The 20,673-nt window shown below is 58.5% G+C and overlaps 2 protein-coding genes across 4 annotated transcripts in view; one reads left to right on the top strand and one right to left on the bottom strand.

Moving 5' to 3' along the window:
• The window catches only part of Ttyh3 (tweety family member 3), a 29,416-nt gene extending 22,468 nt beyond the window's left edge, over positions 1-6,948 (top strand). The window contains exons 12-15 of one of the 2 annotated variants that reach the window (XM_033764798.1): positions 1,167-1,340; positions 1,851-1,926; positions 2,646-2,746; positions 4,207-4,283. In XM_033764798.1, the coding sequence (XP_033620689.1) occupies positions 1,167-1,340; positions 1,851-1,926; positions 2,646-2,726 (331 nt within the window). In that variant the 3' untranslated portion in view covers positions 2,727-2,746; positions 4,207-4,283. Of the gene's footprint in view, positions 1-1,166; positions 1,341-1,850; positions 1,927-2,645; positions 2,747-4,206 lie in introns of both variants that reach the window. The other variant, XM_010642793.2, reaches the window with a different exon arrangement.
• Positions 6,949-8,122: 1,174 nt separating this feature from the next.
• On the bottom strand, positions 8,123-16,627 carry Lfng (LFNG O-fucosylpeptide 3-beta-N-acetylglucosaminyltransferase). 2 transcript variants are annotated; one of them, XM_010642787.3, is made up of 7 exons: positions 16,425-16,627; positions 15,932-16,031; positions 15,691-15,844; positions 15,521-15,606; positions 14,931-15,096; positions 14,263-14,348; positions 8,123-9,626 (listed from the first exon to the last, which is right to left on the bottom strand). In XM_010642787.3, the coding sequence occupies exons 1-7, from the start codon at positions 16,585-16,587 to the stop codon at positions 9,536-9,538; spliced, it is 846 nt and encodes a 281-aa protein (XP_010641089.1). In that variant the 5' UTR covers positions 16,588-16,627; the 3' UTR covers positions 8,123-9,535. The 2 variants fall into 2 exon arrangements, with proteins under 2 accessions (XP_010641089.1, XP_010641090.1); XM_010642788.3 differs by lacking the exon at positions 8,123-9,626 and adding an exon at positions 12,828-14,099 and having other exon boundaries at positions 16,425-16,622.
• Between the last annotated feature and the right edge of the window lie 4,046 nt (positions 16,628-20,673).

Raw genomic sequence — 20,673 nt, 5'->3', positions numbered from 1 at the left:
TTGATGCCCAGCTTGGAGAGCAGCTAGCTCAGCTCTCATTTATTACCTTTGCCTGGATTTCTGTTATTTTCCCTTGTGATGATGATGTTGCTGAGGATGATAGAGGTGGTGACAGTGGTGGTGAGCGTGCTGATGTGACGATGATGGTGATTTTAGTGGTGATGCTGGTGGTTGTGACAGTGATGGTAGTGGTAATAACGCTGGTGGTGCTGGTGTTGGTGATACTGGTTGTGATGACAGTGATCTTTGATGTTGGTGATGGTGGTGCTGATAATGGTGATTTGGTGATGGTGGTGAGGCACGTGGTTACAGTGATGGTGATGCTGTGGCAGTGATAATTATGATGATGGTAGCTGTGGCAATAAAGACAGTAGCTCTAGTGGAGTGGCCAAGAGCACAGCACTTGAACCACATGGCTGTGTTCAGATCCAGACTCCATCCTTGGAGTGATGGGCAAGTTTTGGGACTGTTCCTTAACTACTCTGGGCTTCAGTGTCCCTTGCAGTGAAAAAGGAGTTGTAGGGGCCAGGGATGTAGCTCATTGGCACCGCACCTGCCTGGCAAGAACAAGGTCCATTGTAAAAAGACACACTTTGAGAGTCAGATGATGCCAGATGAGTCACTGTGTGTGTGTGCTCTTCCCTGGGCTTAGCTGGTGTTCACTCAGTCATCAGCTCCCTCTTCTGAGAAACTCACCATCCAGCAGCCCACTCCTATGTCCCATCTGGGACAGGCAGGGCACTGAGGAGCTCCGGAGCAGCAGAGGTCTGGTGAAAGCACCCTTGCCTCACCCTACAACCTCTGTGTGGAGTGCAGGACAGAAAGCCAGAGGGCAGACAGGCAAGGAATACCAGCTTAGGCCACCTGCTGGCGCAGATCAGTTCTGAAGATCTGAAAGAGAGCACCCATTCTTCTGCACTCCCCAGGAGAGGACTACACCTTTCTCTTAATAAGCAGACAGCCATTGCTACTGCCATATGTGGGCTGGTGACATGGCCTGGAATGCAGGTGACTGTGTGGTTTCTTTGTACCCAGTCTCAGGGGACAACACTGAGGCTCAGACCTGGGTGAGTGGCTGTAGTCCACAGTGTCTGCACCAGAGCCATCTGCAGGCCTCATGCTGGTTCCCTCCTGCTGTCCTAAGGGTCACATGTTCCTTCCTGCAGGGGCCCAGATGAGGATGGGGAAGAGGAGGCTGCCCCAGGGCCTCGGCAGGCACATGACAGCCTATACCGTGTGCACATGCCCAGTTTATATAGTTGCGGCAGCAGTTATGGCAGTGAGACCAGCATCCCAGCCGCGGCCCACACAGTCAGCAATGCCCCGGTCACTGAGTACATGTAAGTTACAAACAGTGGGATGAAGCCAGCCTCAGGGGACAGGCAGAGCCAGGGCCTGCTGGCTCGGGGAGCCCCTGGGCATAGCAGCAGCTGTGCTGATCCAGCCTGGGGCTCCCAGGACAGAGGTGAAGGTGGTGGTGCAGGCCAGGCCCACAGGAGGGAGAAGGGGCTGTATCACAGGCAGCCCCCAGACTTTGGGGAGGAGCCTAGTACTGAGAACCTTCTGTCCCTGGGTGAATCTGGTGGAGGAGCAGTGGGGGGCCACACGATCAGATGGAAGGCCTGGTACATAGTGGGTAACAGCTTGATGGGAGACAGGTTCCAGCCAGGCAGAGGTGATGGGTGGGCTCCTGGGATCCCCAGTGAGAACATAGGAGCCTTCCCTGTAGAGTCAGCATCGAAGATGGGTGCCAGGCAGAGCCGGCTGGGCACAGGGTCTGGCTGGATCAGAGATGAACCCTCTTGGCAGAGCCGGGGCCACTGTCCCTTACAGCTTTTCTCCCCCCTCAGGAGCCAGAATGCCAATTTCCAGAATCCCCGCTGTGAGAACACCCCCCTCATTGGACGCGAGTCCCCACCGCCCTCAGTAAGTCTCAAGGCAGGAGGAGGGGGCGGGAGGGACCCTCGGCCTCCAGGGGCTGTGCTGCCCCACCACCTTTGTGCTGTGGTGTGCCTCTCTCGGGCAGCTGTGAGCCTCTAGTGCCATGTGGGGGTTCTCTAGCCAGGACCTCTCTAATGGATGCCATTATGGAGGTGCCCTGGTGTCATGGCCCTGTCTTGGGTAGGTGGGGAGACAGAGGGTGTGACCTTCACTCTCACTGTGGAGGTCTAGCACTCTCTCCCCACCTCCCTAGGACGGGCCTTTCCTCCTTCCTTTCCTTCCTCCTCTTCCCAAGTCTCTATCTGTGTCGCAGTCTCTGGCTCTTCCAGCTTGGGTCCAGTGTCCCTTCTGGCCTCGAGGGTGAGAGATGGACAAGAAGGGACACGGTGGGTTTGTCATCAGAGAGGCACTGTGCTGAGTTACAAGCCCAGGGCTTCCTAGAGGGTCTGGGCTGTGAGGACAGGCCAAGAGGCTGAGGCTGCCTTGTTGAGGAATCCTGCCACTGTCCTGTCATCCCCTAGCAGAGCTGGGCCTGGTTTACCCAGGATCTGGATGGAGTCTGTAAGGCCCGGAGGCCATCCCAGGCTGTCTACCCCCCGAGGCCCAACAGCTGCACAGCCCACTAGGGCCTTGCTGCACCTGGCGTTGAGGATGTCCCTCTCTCTCTCTCTCTCCTGCACCTCTTCCACCCTGGGTCCTCCTAGCGCTATCTCGCTGCCCTGGACTCTGGCAGCCACGCAGGCTGGCAGTTTAAGCCCTTGGACAGTGCCCGAATGCTGTGGTAGCTGTGCCCTCAGAGTGACAGGTACTGATCCGGCCGGTCCCTGCCCCGCACGGCACTCGCCTGTTCCTCTATGCCTTGTGCCCTCCACTCACCACCACCCTCCACCAGTGCTGGCCTTGGGCCCTGTCTCAGGGCTGTGCTGAGTGCACTGCCTAGCCCAGAGGCTTCTGACTGGTCCTCAGCCCGCCTGTCTCAGCAGGGGCAGTGAGCCCCATCCCACTTCCCCAGCCTCTAGGGACTCTGCCACCAGCACAAGGGGTCCAGCCTCTCTTGTCACCTCCTTTACTGGCAGCCTGTGCCTGTGTGCGTGGCCCCTGATGTGGCCCTGCATGTCAGCGAGCACAGGTGTGCAAACTTGGCCCCACTGTCCCCCATGGCAGTGCAGACACTGCAGGGGCTCCTTCAGGGTCTGGCTGTTCCTTGCGTCTCTGCTGCATGTCCATGGAATGATGTGGCTCCTGGTGCTGCTGCTCCTCCTCCTGCCCACTCCATGGCCACTTCCCAGCTGTTTGCAACCTTCTAGATGTTCTAGGAGGGCCTCGGGGAACCCGAAGAGCACTGTCCCTCTGGATCTGGGGATTGTGGGGACCAGCGTGGGGTCCCTGGGCTTGCAGGAGCCCACCTGGGGCCAGTGGGATCAGCCTGCCAGGCTTCTGTGCCACTGGCAACCTTGGGTACAGCCTTGGCCTTTGACCCCACCATGGGCATGTGAGCCATTTGCACACTGCCTGGCCTTAGCACGTGCTTTGTCTGCGTGCTCCCTGTGAGCACACATACATACCATACTTCCTTGCATACATGTTCACTGCTCAAAGCCTTCATACTCACAGTTAATTGGGTGAGGGTGGCAAAGAGGTGTGGGTCATCTGCAGGGCCAGGCAGGCTGGGGTCACCCCACCTGTCACCTGTCCCCAAATCTGAGATCCAAGATGACCCCCAGTTGGTTCTCTATCTGACCCCAAGCAGGTGGCAACATCCCTGCAGTCAGGAGTGATGGGGCAGAATGTCTGTGGCCCTGAGTGAGGAGGCTGAGGTGACCTCACTCCAGTGACTTGTGGCATGGCCTGGCTCCAGGCAGAGCTTTGAGGCAGGGGCCTGGGCCTTAGCCCACTGGGCAGGCAGCCTGCATGTGGCCACCAGGTTCTGGCCACTGGGCACGTGGGGTACAGTTAAGGCTTTTAGGGGTATTAGGGCTCTGTCTGATGGATGCCCAAATGCCAGCAATGGGGAGTGGAAGAAACTGGATGTGCTCATCTAATTGGTAGAGGGCTGCAGAGTCAAGGCCAATGTCTGCTCTCTGGGGACCACTGCCTCCCTCAGCTGTACCCAGTCCTCCCTCGGCTGTACCAGCTGCACCCTGTGCTGTATTACTGTCTACCGAGGACTGGCTCTGGTTCACCCCACCAAGGACCACAATGAGGGGCCACTGCTGGCCTCACCATACCTGGCACCCTGCTGACCTCCTTCCCTCTCTCCTCCAGTACTCCTCCAGCATGAGAGCCAAATACCTCGCCACGAGCCAGCCTCGCCCTGACTCCAGCGGCAGCGGGCACTAGACTGCGCACCGACCAGCCACCTGCCCCACGTGCCATCCCCCCCAGGCCAGCACTGCTGCTTCTACCCTGCGGTTACCTGCTAGGCCCTCCAAATGCCAGCCTGGTCCTCTGCAGCCCCTCCCTCTCCTCTCCTCTCTGCAGGGGCGTGGAAATGCCCACCCCAGCCCAGTCATATATCTGGACAGATACTGCCACCACCCTGGCCTTGCCTGGCCCCTGCTCCCTCATCTCACTGTCCCCTCGGACTGACTGAACCCTGCTCTGTGCCAGGAGCTCCTGTCCTGACATGCTCGCTCCGCAGATGGCCCTCCCGACTGTCTGCTGTACCCATCCCGGCTCCCCAGACCACTCCTTCCCTTCCACAGTGCTGAGCCTTCCTGGCACCTCCCTCTCCACACTTCCATGGATCACTCTTAGTTCACAGGCAAGGCAGTGCAGCAGCCCTTCTGCCTGGTGTTGCTGGCCACTGAGGGATGGGTGCTCTCTACACATGGGACCCTCCACACGCCTCTCTCTCTACAGCTTCTGGCACCAGCCCTCTCGTTCACACCACTGCCCTGAGCACAGCCTCTCTCCAAGGAGAGCTTTCTTCTGCCTCCTGCCCAGCATTGCTTTCTCCCACAGTGCCACCCCTTCCCAAGGCACCCAACCCTCCCATGGATAACAGGTGCCACACAGAGCCCAGGTCACTTGCTGGCCTCTCGGTGCTGGCCACCTTCTTGGTGCCAAACTCCCTCCCTACACCCAAAAGACTTGGCAGCTTCCTCTGGTTTGTTTTTTGCACTAACCATATTTGTCATCTCTAGGGCAGGCTGGGGCGGCAGGCTGAGCAGTACCACTGCCCCGGTCCTCCCCCAGTTCCACCCAGGACAGATGCTGTGTCCCTGGAGCCCAGCCTCAGGGGCTGGGACTGAGCCAGCTGTGAATGTGCACCCAGCCCCTGCCGCCCTTCTTGGGACTAACCACTAACCTCACTCCCAGCCTCCACGGGTGCCCCTGGCCAGCCCAGAGCCAGCAAGTGTGACCCAAGTCCAGCCTGGATCTGAGGCCCAGGATGGGCCAGCTGGAGCCAGGGCTGGAGTAGCAGTTTCTTCCTGGGGTGCTGCTGGGGACAGGCTGCAGACCCAACAGGCAGCTCAGAGAGCTTGGTGACCCCTCCCTTCCCTGGGCAGGTGCCGTCCCAGGAGGATCCTGTCCCCAGGGCCATGGGCTCAGGTTGCCATGACTTTGGTCTCCCTACCTGTGAAGCGGGAACAAGGCTTCCCGATGGTGCTTTTGGCTTTGGTGTATGATGTTTGCTGTGCTTCCTGCAGTGAGGCGTATAGAACCAGCCCCAAATTGGGACCTTGAGGTTCTGACCCTTCTGGCCTGGCCAGTCCACAAGATATGGTCTGGTTTGGGCTCTGGCCATGTGTCAATGCCAGGGCAGCCAGAGGGCCACTGGGCAGCATGGCAGGGCCAAACGGACCTGTGGTTCTCCCTCTTGGAGCAGTAGGCAGCTGCCTGCCCAGAACCACCCACCCCTCCTGGGGTGACCTTTATCCTTCCCTACCCCTGAAACCCTTCTTCATGCTGGTGTCTGGGACCAAAAGGGGATGGGCAGGGGAAATAGCAGACCTAGGACTCTCAGCCTAGGCATCAGAGCCCCCCAGTTTTGTCATACTCAACGGAGGGGACTCTTGCTCTAGATTGGGGGCCACGGAAGCTGGCCACAGCCAACCTGCTCAGCCTGCCACAGGTGCATTCCTGGCCATGGGTCCAGAGGGCAGTGCCTGCCATGTGCTCCAGGACCGCTTAGAAGCACAAGCGCTGCCAGCGGCCAAGAGCCACCCACAAGGTGAATGTACATAGCATGAGAGGCAGGCACTGCCCGGATGTGGCCGTGAACCTGTGCTGTGGAAGTCCTGCCGTCGTGTGTATGTGAGTGTGTGTGAGTGTGTGTGTGTGTGCGTGCATGTGCGCATGTGTGCCCTGTGACTTCACCCGAGGCTGAAGAAAGGAAAGGGGGAAGTCAAGAGGGGTTCACTCCCAGACTTCAGTGGCTCCTGCCCTTGGTTTCTTTCTGTTCTGAGTTTTTGGTGCCCCTTTCCTGACCACCCTGCCCAGCCACATCACCACATTTCTTAGGGTGCCAGGCCAGGGACACCTGCCACTCCCACTCTGCCCTCCTGGACTCTGGAGCATGGGTGAGGACTTGACCACATGGAGAGTAGGAGGCTGTGGGGTGTTGGCCATGTCTGACCCCAGGGCTCTTCCAGGCTTTCGGGAGGGTCCATGGGGTTCCTCTGGTGTCCAGCCCCAGTCTCCCAAACAAGGTGAGGTTGGGTAGTGGGAGGGCCTGACTGGGAGCACCCTGACCCTCCTGACACCCACCCCATTTCACTATGCAATTCCAGGTCCCTACCATTGCCCTCCCTACCCAGGTCCTAGCTCTGCCCAGCCCAGAGGGATCAGTTGGCAGCCCCTGGGGCCCAGGGATCAGGGCAGTTTGTGTGGGCTTCTTTGTGTTTAGCCACGATGCTTGTGATTGCCCCTATTTGTTTTATGTATGATTTTGTTAAACCCTCCCCCCGAATCTTGCCCCGTGTACCTTAACACCAGAGCTGCACCGGGCTGCACCCCTCAGCCTCCGTAAGCCTGTGGCTGTGTGTCCTGTTGCTGTTTTTGTTTTCTAAAACTGGGTTTTGCGTTTGATTTTTATTTCTTTGGGGACTTTTTCTTGGCAAAAACTAAAAATCTTGTCGATGTAATTTCTGTGGTTTCTATTCAGCTTGGGTTTCATGTTTTAAAATAAATACATTTTAAAGAACAGGTGACTTTTCCTAAATTAATTGGGAAGGTCCCCAGCTCTATGTTGCTTGTAGGTTGAGGCAGGGGACTCTGATGGGTGGGGACCTGATGAGCTCTGGAAGACATCAGGACTAGGCAAGGGCAGGACCTCCGTGAATGTTGGGCTCCCTGGGCAGGTGGGGCCTTGCAGGCCTACAGCTGGCTGCAGATGGTGTGGCAGTGTGATCATAGATAGGGAGACAGCCTGACTCTGCAGTCCTGCTGCCCAGGGAGGGGAGGGCCAGGAGGCTGTGAGGTGCCTGCCCTTGCCTGGTGAGGGTGCAGTGGAGGGGCCGAGTGCCAGAATGGAGCCATAGGGGGTTCCCACTAGTCCTCCATCTTTCCAGAAGCAGCACAGTGCCTCAGTGAATCCTCCACCCCTGCAGTGGGAATGGCCTTCTGGTTTGCTAAGAGGAGTGGGTTCCAGTGAGGCGGCTCCTTGAGGCCTCAGCACAGCCCTGCAGGTGGCAGCACCCACATCACAGGGAGACATCAGGCCTGTGAAGTTGGCAGGGCCTTTGGGATATCTGGGGCTGTGCAAGATACTGGGGGCCCTGGCTCCTAGCTTGGGCTCACATGGACACCAGGCCAAGGAAACCAGCAGCCTCAACCAGAGCTTTCAAGATTGACTGCACATGCCTATAATCCCAGCCCTTGGAGTTCTGGGCCAGCCTGAACTACATGGTGAGACCTTGCCCCAAAAAACAATAACATAAATGAAACATTGGGAACACTCAAGAGGGGCATAGGGTGGGTGTGCTGTGGAGAAGGGCATGTTGAACTTTCACAGCATAGATATTGGCAGCTCCAGGGTGTCTTTGACAGTGACCTGTGGACTCTGGGCACCTGGCATCTAGGAGCCTGAAAGACAGGAGCCCTAGTCTTGGAGCGATAGCCAGGGGTCATGAAGAATGACCTCAAATACACCCCACACACTGGGACCTCAGCGCCCCCATGTGTATTGAGGGTAAAAGCCAACATCCTAGCTGGGTGTGGTGGTGCATGCCTGTAATCCCAGCACTCTGGGAGGCTGAGGCAGGAGGATTGTAATGATGCAGAAGCCACAGACCAGTTAGGAAGCTCATGCCATAGTGCAGGTGAGACCTGATGGCAGCAGGGCTGGGGCAGAGTTGGGAGAAAGGTACTGCTCACTGCACTTCCTGGCAGGCCAGCTATGGGTGTGGGTTTGGGTTGAGCAGTTGGCATGTGTTTGGGAGCGAGGGAGGTCAGAGGTCCAGCTATGCACACATTGAGCCTGTCTTTTTGACATGGACAGTGCAGAGGTGGGGGCTCAGGGAAGAGCGCCCATGGAATCTGGAGGAAGCGCAGGGGTGCAGGTGTCATGGACACCACATGATGACAGTCCATCAAGGGCGATAAAGCAGCACATCACATGGGACCGATGATCAGTGATGGACTGATGGTCAGAGATGGCAGGTTCAGTGACCCGGATGTCGAGCCATCCAACCAGACCCAGCGGATGAAGCCAGAGGGTGCTGGGTAGCAGCAGTTCAGGAGAGGAGCAGCTGGAGGACAGAACCAACCAGCCATTTGAGGAGGTGAGCTAAAAGGAAAAAAGTGTGAAGCTGTTCGCAAAGCGCGGACAGAGCGGTGCTTGGTGTGTGTGTATTAAGTGGGAAATGACAGCACAGTGGTAGGGCTAATGGGGCCCCCAGCACAGAAAAGAAAGTGACTGTGGGAAACAGGGGAAACGTATTTGGGTAGATGGTTTTTCTTTCCAGCACTGGGGTTTGAACTTGGGGCCTTTACACTAAGCTACATCCCCAACCCATCCCCAACTTTTTCCCCACCTTCAACTTTTGACTCAAGGTCTTGCTAAATTGCCCAGGCTGGGCTAAAAACTTTCAATCCTTCTACCTCATCTACTGAGATTACAGTTGTCTGCCACTAAGCTTGACTTGGACTTCCTAAGCAGCCAAGGAGGACTGGGAGCTGCGGTCCAGGAAGGACTGGCTGCAGACACATGGGGCCAACCCTGGGGTGAGTTAGCAGGCTCCAGTGAAATAGGAAGCAAGGTGGTTAGAGACAGGCTGGGGAAGGGTGGGCTTGCAGGAGAGGGGTTGGGGGGCACTGAGGTTGAGGGCTTCCTGAGGTCCGAGTCTGGAGCAAAGTGAGACTAGCCTGGGGTGGAGGCCACTTTTCTTCAGCCACATGCAGCCCCTAGAGCAGGTGGCCAGCCTCACATGGCCAAGTCCCAAGTGCAGGCCTGGCCCACAGGAGACAAGCAGCCACGGAAGATGCAGATGAGATCAAGTCTGCAATGCCTGATGGTGAGAGTACAGCCAGCTGAGAACAAACCCTGGAGGGGCCCATGGGAATGGAAGAATCATAAGGTCAGGATACATGTGGGAAGGCTGGACAGTGGAGGCTGTGGTGGGCGGCGTGGGCAAGGACAGGAGAGCAGCTACACCAACGTCTCCAAGGATGGATGTGACAAGAACTGCAGGAGCCAGGAACTCGGACTTGAAACTCCAGAGCGAGGGGCCTGTGAATACCTATGAGGGAAGCAGGTGATGCACTCTGGGAACGGAGATGTAGTGCTTTGGAGAGGCTCCACAGGAGTGTCTGGAAATTGAGTAGAGGTGCTCCCAAAATTAGGTGCAGGACTGGAATCTGCCAGCAGGGGGCGCTGAATCCTCGGTGGCAATGGCGGTGGCGGTGGTGGTAGCGGGCGACTCCACTGGGGCTCCAGAAGAGCAACTCCCCACCCCACAGGTACCAGAGGTGCTGTGCGGCTCAGCTGGCAGGCAAGAGCCTGCTGGAGAGGAGTGGTGCTATCCCTTGTGAGGACGTGTTACCAGACACCTCTGGTTTAAGACTGCCAGAGGAACCCTGAGGCTTCCTGAGGCCCCGGTTCTGCCCTGATGCTTGACGTTCCCCATTTTACATGAGTTAGATGCTGGTAATTATGCCCCGTGTCATTAGTAAGGGTGTACAGTGAGATGTGAGGGGCAAGCTCAAGCTGCAGTGGTCACCTCCTCCTTCCATTGGGCTTGCACACCTCTGTCCAGGCATGGGTCTCAGGATAGCAGGATTCAGCCCAAGCGCCAGCAGCTGTTGCCACCAGATGGCGCCCAAGGACTGCGGCTGGTTGTATTGGGGATAGAGGCTGAGAACTGGGTACTTAGGATACACGGAGAAACAGCCAGAACTGTGGGCCCCCACTCTTCGTGGCAACATCTGGGCAACCTCTAGGGGTCAAGATGAGGGGCCTCCTCATCTCTGGGTCCCTCCTAAGGATGCCCCAAGTGGCTTCTGGGGTGCCTGGCTCTGGGCTCAGAAAGTAGAGTTGGGAGGAGTCACCTCCAAGAAGATCCAGTAAGGCTGGGGCTGGGGTGGCATATGGGCATAAGGAAGAAGGTCTGGCCAGTTTCTCACCAACACAGGAGGGGTCTGGACCTGGCCCCTACTTCCCTCTGACAGTTCCAGAGAAGGGGCCTGGAGAAGCCACCCAGCAGGTCTAACCTGCCGCCTGATTGCTATTGGGGGAGGACCAGGTGTGGGGGAGAGGGTCTGGGACGCTGATCCCATTGCACATCCTGCCTCCCAGCCCTCTACCCAGTCCCCCTCTACTCCTTCCCTGGTCTATGCCAAGCTGGAATGCCCAGCTCTCCCCATTTTACAGTCTTCCCACTGCAGCCAAGAGAAGCCTCATCCAGGATGTCAGCTTTGGGGACCTCAGGGGGAGGCAGTTTAAAGCGAGCAGGGAAGGCCCACCCCAGCAACCTCTCTCAACTGGGCTCAGCTCTGTCCAGCCACTGCACTCCTCCCTCTCCCCCAACCCACCTGGAAAGCAGAAGCTGGGGTTGGGGGCTGAGTCTCATCCCCTCCCTCAGCACCCAGCAGCCTGAGCGTCTTTATTTTTGAAAGTTTCATAAATGATGGGCAGTTTTGGAAGGGGCCTTCCAGGACTCCAATTGGCCCCAGCCTGGGTGTGAGCTGGCAGAATTTCAGTGTATGTGGGGGGCATCCTCAGAACCATCCTGTGGGGAGAGGAGCTCCCTCAGGCCTGGGTGAGCATCCCCTCACACCCTGAAGGGTTAGGAGGAACCAGGCACTCGCTGCCCTGGAGCCTCTCCTAACCTGCTTCCCCTTCTGACCAGAGCAACTTCACTGCTCAGCTTCTCTTTGGGTCAGGAAAGGCCCAAGGCTGCTGGCCTGTGTCCCTCCCAGGACCCCTCCCCATCAGCTACCCATTTCTGATAAAGGCAACCAGGCTGGGGAGGGCGGGGCAATCCCCCACCCTCTGCACCACTGTCCTCCCCATTTGGAAACATCTGGCCAGCAATGCTGACAGCCCACTTGTCCCACCTGTCCAGGCCACGATGCCCTGCCTCACCCCCCTCCCCCTTCCTGTTTGGGGCTGTCAGGGAGGCTGATGGCAGCTGCTGAGGCAGTGTGGGGGACCAGGCAGAGAGCACCCTGCCTCTGACTCACCCAGGCAGGAAGGAGGCCCCCGGGCTGTGCTCACAGCCTGTTCCGCTGTGGCACTCCCCCTGCAAGTGTCAACTTCCTGGTCCAGAAGACAGTCCAGTACCATCCAAAAGTACATGGCCATCATCTCACCAGGCCCTGCACACTGCCAGTACCAGGGACAACAGCAGCAAAGTCTGGGGGCACTCCCCCAGTGGGCTAGGACACATAGGCTTCCTCTACTTTAACATGACCACTGGCCATACCCCGGTGCCCAGTGCCATGGCCTTTGGAAACCACACCCTGCTGCTGACTCAGGCCTCTCCATGATCAGGACGCCGCCCAGGTCAGCCACCAGCAGTGGCTGAGAGGAAGGGAGCCCATTTTGGGGTGCTGTGCCAATGGGCACCTGTCTCGTGGGGCAGGGGAAGGGGCTAGAGAAGGTCTTTGTGTGTGAGGGTGGGGGAGGTACCTTTCAAAGAGCTCTGCCTGAAACAGTGAGTCACATAAGCTCAGTAAAAAGGGGGGCCTGAGCCCCCCAGCTGGGAGCAGCCAGGCCAGAACAGGCGCCTGGGGGAGGAGCAGCTCAGTCTAAAGAGGAGGAAATGAGGTAGCAGGAAGGGGGAGGGGAGGGGAACTCCCCAGTAGGAGGCTAGGTGGCCCTCACGCTGGATTTGAGGAAGAAAGGCCCCTGCACAGCTGCTGTCCTTACAGGAGGGCAGTCAGATCCCTGCCCACTTCCTGGGACCTGCTAAGGTGGGGGCAGGTCCAGCTGGGCAGTGGCCATTTGGGCACTGCCATCCTGGGAGGGCCCTCCAAGCTCCCATGACAAGAGGAGAGGCTGGGTCCAAATGTCAGCAGCCCCAGTGCCTGACCCTGGATACTATTTGCTCTGGGCCTCAGTTTCCCTGTGTGCAGATTGGACTCTCGACTTGTGATGGGGATGAAACTAGGTAGGGAGGCACCAGGTCCAGCCACAGCACTACTCCTCTTGCAGGAAGGAATGAACTAAGGCTGCTTCCTTGGCTACATCTGTAGTCTCCTGCTGCTGGCCCACCAGCGACCCCCTGCACTGGGCTGACCACTCCTTTCAGGCCCTGACCAGCAGATGTTTTGATCTGAAATGTCCTTCCACAATAGCTGCTTGTACAGTCTTTTTGTTTTGTTTTGGGTACTGGGGATTGAACCCAGGAACTTTGCACTGAACTATACCCTCAGACCTTTTTATTTTTTGAGACAGAATCTCGATAAATTGTCCAGACTGGGCTTGAAATCACACGACCACCACCACCAGCAGCACCATCACCTCACCTCATCCTCTCAAAGTGCTGGGATTACAGGGATACACAACCATGTCTGGCTGGCTTGTAGGGTTTTCTTCTTACCTACTTTCTGTAGCGCAAACCAGGTCTCCCCCCATCTCACCCCTTGGCCCCCTGGAACCAACAGGATGGACCTGGACTTGGGCCCAACTTCCAGCCAGGACCAGGACCAGGACCTCTGGTTGCTGCAAAGAGCACCTTTATTCACAGCAAAAGGATGTCACCATAGCAACAACACTCCAATTCCCTGAGAGCTTCTCCCTTATCATCTGCTTTCCTAGCTATGTCTTTGCAAAGAGAACACAGAACGCAGGACATACCCCAAAGGCCGGGAGCTACATAAGCCCAGGGGCCTAGGGAGGATGAGGGAGGGGATTCCAGATACTGGAACACATAAATACAGAGCGAGTTAGACGTTCGCAGTCTGCTTTACAAAGGGGACCCCAAGTTTGGTGTCTGCTTTTTCTGATCCACAGAAAAGATAAAATACGACCCTCCTCACCCACCCCTGAAAACAGCACACAACCCCCCCCTTTTTACCCACCCCTTTCCAAACAGTACAGTAAAAAAATACTGTCACAATATTTACAGACACGCCCACTGTGGGCGACATTCTCTCTACTTTGGAGAGGAGATAAAATGTTCAGCTCTGTCTCCCCCAATGGGGGAGACAAAGGCAGGATCTCAGGGGGCTGGAAGATACCCCCACACACACCTGGGAGGGCTGTTCACTAGTTGCACAGTCACTGGGGGAGTCTTGGGGTCACTGGGATAGACCAGCGGCTGCTGTTACTCAAAGTCACACACAGTGCCAGAGCTCCCAGGAGGGGCACAGGCCTCTCCCCTCCAAACCAGCGTCCCCTGCCCCAAGGATGGCTCAGGATCAAGGCCTGTGCTCAGCAGGTAGGGGCACCCACATCCCTGCAGAGAAGCTCTGAGCAAGAGATCCAAAATCATAACACAGAGCTGCCCATAGAGGGACCACAGGGTGTGGGGTCTCTTCCCAGCTCCTCAAGAAGCAGAACTGCCCAGCAGCCCGCTGCCCTGTGGGCATGTGACATACACTCACAGGGATGCCTTGAGGGCCAAGGCCAGGGTGGCACAACAGAGGTCCCTAGGCCCTTTGGATACCAGGGGCACCCAGGGACAGGGTCTCAGCCATGGTGCTAGAAGATGGCGGTGCGAGGACACCAGGGTGTGTCCGGGTACAGGTGGCAGTGGATGGAGCGGAACCTGCAGGGACAGAGCGGAGGGCTGGTCCATGCAGGGCAGGGTGCCAAGCGCCACTTGCTGGCCTACAGCACCCAAGGAGACCCCAGCTCACCCCCCCAGCAAAGGAGCCTTTTGGGGCTCCTCTATACAGTCATGTTGTAAAGACACCAGCTGCAGTCCTCACCTGGACGGGTCAGCCTCCACTGAGAAGGGGCTCTTCACATGGACCACGTTCCGCTTGTTCTCAAACATACCATAGCTCAGGGTCACCTGTGGGGACAGGGGCCACATGATGCTGGAGGGGTCCGGCCGTCCCCTCCGACTGAGGATGCCTACCCTAACAGCCCAGGATGAAGTCCTGAGTGGGGGCTGCAGCTGTGAACAGGAGAGTATCCAATGATTTGGAATGGAAGCACAGTGCAGGTGGGTTTGTTCCCTGGAAGGTGGAAGGACGGAAGGATGGCAACTTGGTGGGAACTGAGTCTGCACTGGTGGGAGACTCTGGTGCCCAGTAGCAGCTGACAGTGGGACTCTTCCTCACCTCTTATTTTTGTGGAACTGGGGACTGAACTCAGGACCTTAGCACTGAGCTACATCCTCAGCCCTTTTTAATTTTTATTTTGACAGGGTCTTCCTAATTCACTAATTTGCCCAGGCTAGGCTCAAATTTGTGACCCACACACTCCTGCTTCAGCCTCCCAGACTGCTGGAATTATAGTCACACACTGCCCCACCCAGCTTGACCTGCTCAGTAAGACAATGATCTACCCGCCTCTTCTCTTGAGTGTGCCCCCTCACTCCTCAGCCCTTCCTGCACTCATTCAGTCCTGGCTGGGCCCAGGGATGGCGTACCTGCTCGTGGAGCTTGGAGGCAGGCACCTGCTGCAGGTTCTCCAGGTGTGAGTGGAAGAGGCCACTGCGGATGAGGGGTACGCCCAGCAGAGCTTCCACAATGTAGCCTACGGTGCAGTCATCTGGCAGTCGGATGCGCTCCGCAGTGCTCATGAAGTGGCCACCACTGCAGGAGGGAAGGGCAGGGGTAGTGAGCAGGGGCAGCACAGGGAGCTGGGCAGGACACTTCACACTGGGCTGAGAGGCAGGTGCCGGTGAAGAACACCCTGTGTCCCTTTCCCCAGCGCTACTTCCTCCTCCACACTAGTCCTGCTGCTCTGTGTGTGTGTGTGTGTGTGTGTGTGTGTGTGTGTGTGTGTGCGCACGCGCATTTCTAATACAGGAAGGGGGCCTGGCCAAAGGTACGTGGGGTGCTACTGCCACTGGTGTCTGCTCTGAGCAGGACAGCTGTGAAGGAAGTGGCTGTGAGTACAGCTGCCTCTGTAAGCCTGAGGAGGAAGGGGACACAGGCGGGGACCCCACTGCAGGGAGGACTAAGCCAGCCAGGCCCAAAGTCCCAGGTCCCAGGACCCTGAGACCCATGCACTCACCTGGCCCATGGACTCATCTTTAGCGCCAGCCCTCGGCTGATGCAGAAGCCAGCCCCACCAGTGGCAAACCAGAAGTGGACAGGACGCTGGGGACAGGGAGACATCATGAGGCCGCAAGGCATGAGAGCCTCCATCCCAACACCTGCTCCAGCGGGGCTCATGGAACTCACCACCCTGTTCTCACTGACACGCTCAGTGGCCTGGATGGGTCGGTCCAGGCTGGGCTTGCCGATGTAGATGTCCTGGGTGTGTGGGTAGCTGGCCAGCAGCCGCAGCAGGGCCCGCAGGTTGACGTAGTTGTCATCATCCACATGGCAGAACCATCTGAGGACAAGGCAGGGCCGTGAGGAGGACACAGCAGGGGAAGGCCCGGCAGGGGATTCGGAGGGCAACAGCTAGGGGCCAACTCACTTCCTCCCGGACTCAATGAAATGGTCATACTCCACAGCCATCTTGCAGGACAGCGCCTGGCGGCTGTGGGCAGCTGAGCAGTTGGTGTTGACCACGTTGCCTGTGGGTGAGGTGGGGCCTGTGAGAACCTGGGCACCAGCAAGGCCCCCCCCAGCCACCCTCCCACCCTAGCGGGGCTGAGGCCCATGGGCCCTCCCCCAGCCTGCCCCCTCCCCAGGGTGCCCCGCCCCTGCCCATTCAGCCAGCTTTTTCCCAGCACCCGCCACCTGTTGCTGCTGGCCAGGCTCAAAGGGACTTCGGGGCTGAAAGGGCCTCATTTGCATGAGAATTGGGGGCCCGAGTGGTGGGGCGGAGCGTTGAGCAAACCCTTGAGTAAACTGCCCTCCTAGTCCCTCGGCCCCTGACCTCTCGGCCCCTGTAGGAGAGGAAGGAGGGACGTTTGCTCTGAAGGAGGGCGGCCCTCTGCCCCAAGCCCCCCAAGCTCAGGGCTCACCCGTGTGCCTGGCCAGCACTTCGTCCTCCCCGTCGGTGAAGATGAATGTCTGGAAGGAGAGATATAACCCTGAGCTGCAGCACGGCATCTCAGACCCTGGGCCATGGTGGGGTGGTGGGTGGGGCTGGGTCTGCTGGAGTCTGGCAGCTGCAGCTCTGGACATCTTCTCCCCACTAGCGTTTACCCCACCCACACCCCCACTCCTTCCCCCACCTGCAAGAAGCAGGGCTCAGACGTCCAGGGCGTCTCGGCTGGCTGGGGGGCCTCACTCACCAACCTCGACAGCTGGGCCCAAGGTCACCTAGGCAGCTGGGAGGCACGAGCCAGGTGGGGCGCCCCACCCACTCACCAGGTAAACGGCTCTTGGCCAGCCCGCCCTCGCACCTGGTGGCACACACCCTTATTGACGGTGCCCCCCTGTGGGCTTCAGGGCCTTAGGAGGAAAGGCAGGGGGAACAGGCAAGAAGAGCTTGGGGAAGCCAAGTCTCAGTCACTTGGGTTGGGGACAAAGGGCTCTGCTGGGTGGCTGCCAAGCCCCAGCAGACAAAGGGCCGGAGGGAGGATGAATCACCAGGCATTGTCCGTTGGCTTTGTCCTGGGCCGAGTGACGAGTGACTAGGGGCGCCGGCTGCCTTAACTCCGAGGAGTTAAGCAGGAGTGGCCATGCTGTCATTACCATACAGCTGGCCTGGTTAACTGGGCCGGGCTGGGCAAGAGGTCCTCAGGCAGGGGTGTGGCCACCAGTACTGTGGCCCTTTGACTGTTAGGCTGGTCCCTCAGGGTGTGACCAGCATGGCTGGTTACCCTTGGCCAAAGCTGTCCCCAAAGTTCTGTGAGGCAGTGTTGGTCAGTGTGGTGGTGTCGGAAAAGGGCTCAGGTCCCCAGTTCCGATGAGGGGCCCCAGACCTCTCTTGCTGTTCATGCAAGGGAACCGCTCATTGGCAGAGTACCACGCCCTGCCCAAGGCCACAGTAAAGCTCCACCTGCGCCGGCACCCAGCCATCCTGCCACCCCGCCAGGATCCTTCGGCGGAAGAGGAGGGAGCCATCTGGGTGGGGTAAGGAGCTGCTGGTGCCCGCCTGGGCCCGTCAGCACACGGGTAGGAATGTGCCTTCCTCTGCCGGCCCGCCCAGCGCGTGCCACCCGCTGCGCCCCCGCAGGACTGAGCGCAAGCCTAGGGCAGGTGGGGGGGTGCTGAGCAGGCAGTGGGGGCCCCCACACCCACCAGGCCTTAGTTTCCTTTTGTGTACACACAGATCCAAAGGAGGCTCCAGTGCCTTCTAACCTGGGGAGCATCACATCCCAGCTGTCAGGGACCCCTGCAGGCCAGAAAGCAGCATCCCTACAACAAGACAGTCCCAGCCCCTCACCCAGATGGACCCCAGGCCTGGACATATCCTCAGGTGAAGCTCCTCAGGCTACAAGTCACAGGCCCCAAGCTTGAGGATGTGCTGGTGCTGTCCATACTTTCTCCACAAACCCACCCTTCCCCCTGTTCCAGGGCCCAGCAGACACCGCAGGCGGGCACAGACTCGCACTCAGCCCCTAACCCGCGCCCCAGCACCCCAGCCCAGGAATGCCGTGGGAGGCGGAGAGGGCCAGCCTGTGCAGACGCTCCACTGTGCCGCTGGATTAAAAGAAAAATGCTTTCTTAATGAGATCAAGAGAGGCCTGTTCCCCCGCGCTTTGGTGGTATCCTAAAAACCCAGCCCAGGGCTACGGGAGATTAAAGTCACCTTTGTTCAGCTTGGAGGGGCAGGGCTGTGGGGCGCAGGGGTGCCTAACCTCCATCTCCCCAACACAGAGCTACCAGGAGATGAAGAGCAGGCGCTGCAGCTACAAGCCACCCTCCTCCTCCTTCACTCACACTCAGTTCCTTCCTCTGTAAAATGGGCTCAGTAGTGCTCACTTACGTGGACAGAGTGCTGGGGACAGACTGCCCTTTCCCTAACCATCACCATCACCACCCCAAGCGTACAAGTGAGGAATCTGAGGCCATGGTGACACTTGGGGCAGAAGTGATCCCTTCCAGGGACCCACAACCCCCAACTTCCCAAAAGAGAAGGACCAGGGTAGTGAGGGCAGCAGGGCTGGCCGAGGCCTGGCGGGGGGACACCCACAGGAAGCGGCATTGTTCCTGGAGCCTCGATTCAAAGAAACACAGGATGCCAAGTTCTCCCCTGACCATTGTGGCTGCTGTGGTGGCAGCCGCTGCTGCCTGGCGTGCTCCTAGGAGGTGGGGGAGGAGCAGCAGGCCTGGAGCCAGGCCTTCACACTGACCTCAAGGCCCTGTGGACCAGCCCCCACCCCCACCTCTCCAGTGGTTGGAAGCTTCCTGCACAGCCACTGCTCACGCCCTAGATGCCCAGGTTGCCCTTCCATGGCACTCTTACTCAGTCCGGCACAGAGGGCACCTCCTCCAGGAAGCCTTCCAACCTGCTCCTTCAGGCAGATGCCCATTGGCTCTCACAGCGTCTCCAGTGTCCCCCTCAGAGACCAGGTCTGAGTTGTTACTGCACAGGCTTGGCAAGTACCCTGTGCCACAAGTTCCAAAGGCTCCTGGCCACAACATACAAGAGGGTCTGTGCTTGCTGTGTGCACCTGAGCTGATGTCAGGAGCAGATTCAACCCCTTCTGATGGGGAAATCCTTCGACAGGGTTGTTAGGGACCAGGACAGTGATGGCCTTGACTCTGCCCACTGAGTGTGCCTGAGGCCTCCAGGTTTTGCCAGCCCCCTCTTACAACACTCTTTTGGGCAGCAATGTTTACCCCACTATAGGGAGTAAAAGACTGTCACAGAGGCCCTAGGTTTGCTCAGGGTTACCCACCCAGTCCAGCTGAGACTCACAGCTAAGGTCCTCTGACCACGTCCAATGGAGAAAGCCCCGAACTCTTTGACAAGAGGTGTGCAGGGCTGGTTGGTGGCAGCTCAGAGGGGCCTGAACCCTGCCCTAGGTCACACAGCAGGAAGGACAAATGCTGGGAGAGGGGGTGTCCCTGGCTCAGGGATGGTGCCCCACAAGAGTTGTCAGTCAGGGGTGTGTGGTGGGGGACCCAGGCCCCCGCATCACCAGGCAACCTGAGTGGCCTGCACGGCAGCGGCGGTTCCCATGGAGCACAGAACTGCACACAAGAGGCTGACGCCTTTCTCGCTGGAGAAAGGGGCTTTGTTACCTTGCCCATGGGGCCGGCGTGAGAGCCGCCCAGCGCTGGGAATCCTAACGGCCCCGGTCACCAAACAAAACGCATACCCCCTCCCCACCACCCTCTCCTGCTGGCCTGCTGAGTCCCTGGGAAAGGGATGCCTGGCTCCCAGGAGGCTGCATGGGGTTCCCAGCCCCCTTCTTGCCAGGAGCAGATAGGACCCTGCTCCTCAGCCCCATCCGGAGATCAGCAGGGCCTTGTACCTCAATCCTCACTTTGGCCCAAATAGTTCAGTGAGGCCAGAACCCCTGAGTCTCGGGGGGCTCGAACAGGGGTCTTCTTTTAGCTATCATCCTCACCCCAGATACTCCTGAGCCTCCCGACCTGGGGCTGCTTCCCCACTGCCCCTGCAGGCTCCACCCTCTGCCCCTTCCCGCCCCAGCCTAACTGCTGCTGTAGCCTCCGGGAAGATTTCAAAGTGGGGTGTGTCTTTATTACGTCTAGGAACATGATGCCCAACAGGGGAGGAAAGTGCAAAACTCCGGGCCTCAAGGTCTCCAGTGTGAGAGGACAGGATCTCCACAGACCCCAAAACCCAAAATCTCTTTCGAGATGCACTTCCCAGGGCCCACAAGCCAACAGTGACTGGCCCGCACACCACAGCACACTGTAACGAGTAAGGGACCGGCCCTGTGCCCAGAGGTCCTCTGCCCTCCACTCACATCCAAGGCATGTGTCCTCCTTCCCAGGAACCCCCCCCCCCCGTGATGTCTTTCAGTGGGTTGGAGCAGAATATGACTGGGGAGGTTTGGGGAAAATTAGGGCCCATTACTCGCTGCAGTTTGGGGAGCAGCATCGCAAGCACCAACCCCAAGCTCGAAGATTGCTATAGGGTCGGTACAGCCACCCAGAGCTCTGCAGCCTAGCAGGGGACGGGCTCCCACACTCCCACAACTGTACCGACAGTAGCCCCCAGGAGGTAAACAGGGCTCAAAAGGGCTCGATGGAGTCACCGGCCCCTAGGTGGGTCACAGGGAAGCAGCTGGCCGCCAGCGGACACTGACCCCCGCTGGGCAAGACGGCGCGCCTCACCTCACCTGCCCG

This window comes from Fukomys damarensis, unplaced genomic scaffold (assembly GCF_012274545.1).
Source record: "Fukomys damarensis isolate Sample0158 unplaced genomic scaffold, DMR_v1.0_HiC HiC_scaffold_17, whole genome shotgun sequence".
Taxonomy (NCBI): domain Eukaryota; kingdom Metazoa; phylum Chordata; class Mammalia; order Rodentia; family Bathyergidae; genus Fukomys; species Fukomys damarensis.
This window is presented reverse-complemented; position numbering and strand designations above follow the sequence as displayed.

Excerpts from the sequence above, each read along its gene's own strand:
- Lfng (XM_010642787.3), bottom strand. The coding sequence starts at position 16,587 with ATGTCCAGAGCTGCAGCTGCCAGACTCCAGCAGACCCAGCCCCACCCA. Across the intron at positions 16,032-16,424 it reads AGTGCTGGCCAGGCACACGG|GCAACGTGGTCAACACCAAC; the intron begins GTGAGCCCTGAG and ends CCTCACCCACAG. Across the intron at positions 15,607-15,690 it reads GTGTCAGTGAGAACAGGGTG|CGTCCTGTCCACTTCTGGTT; the intron begins GTGAGTTCCATG and ends CCCTGTCCCCAG.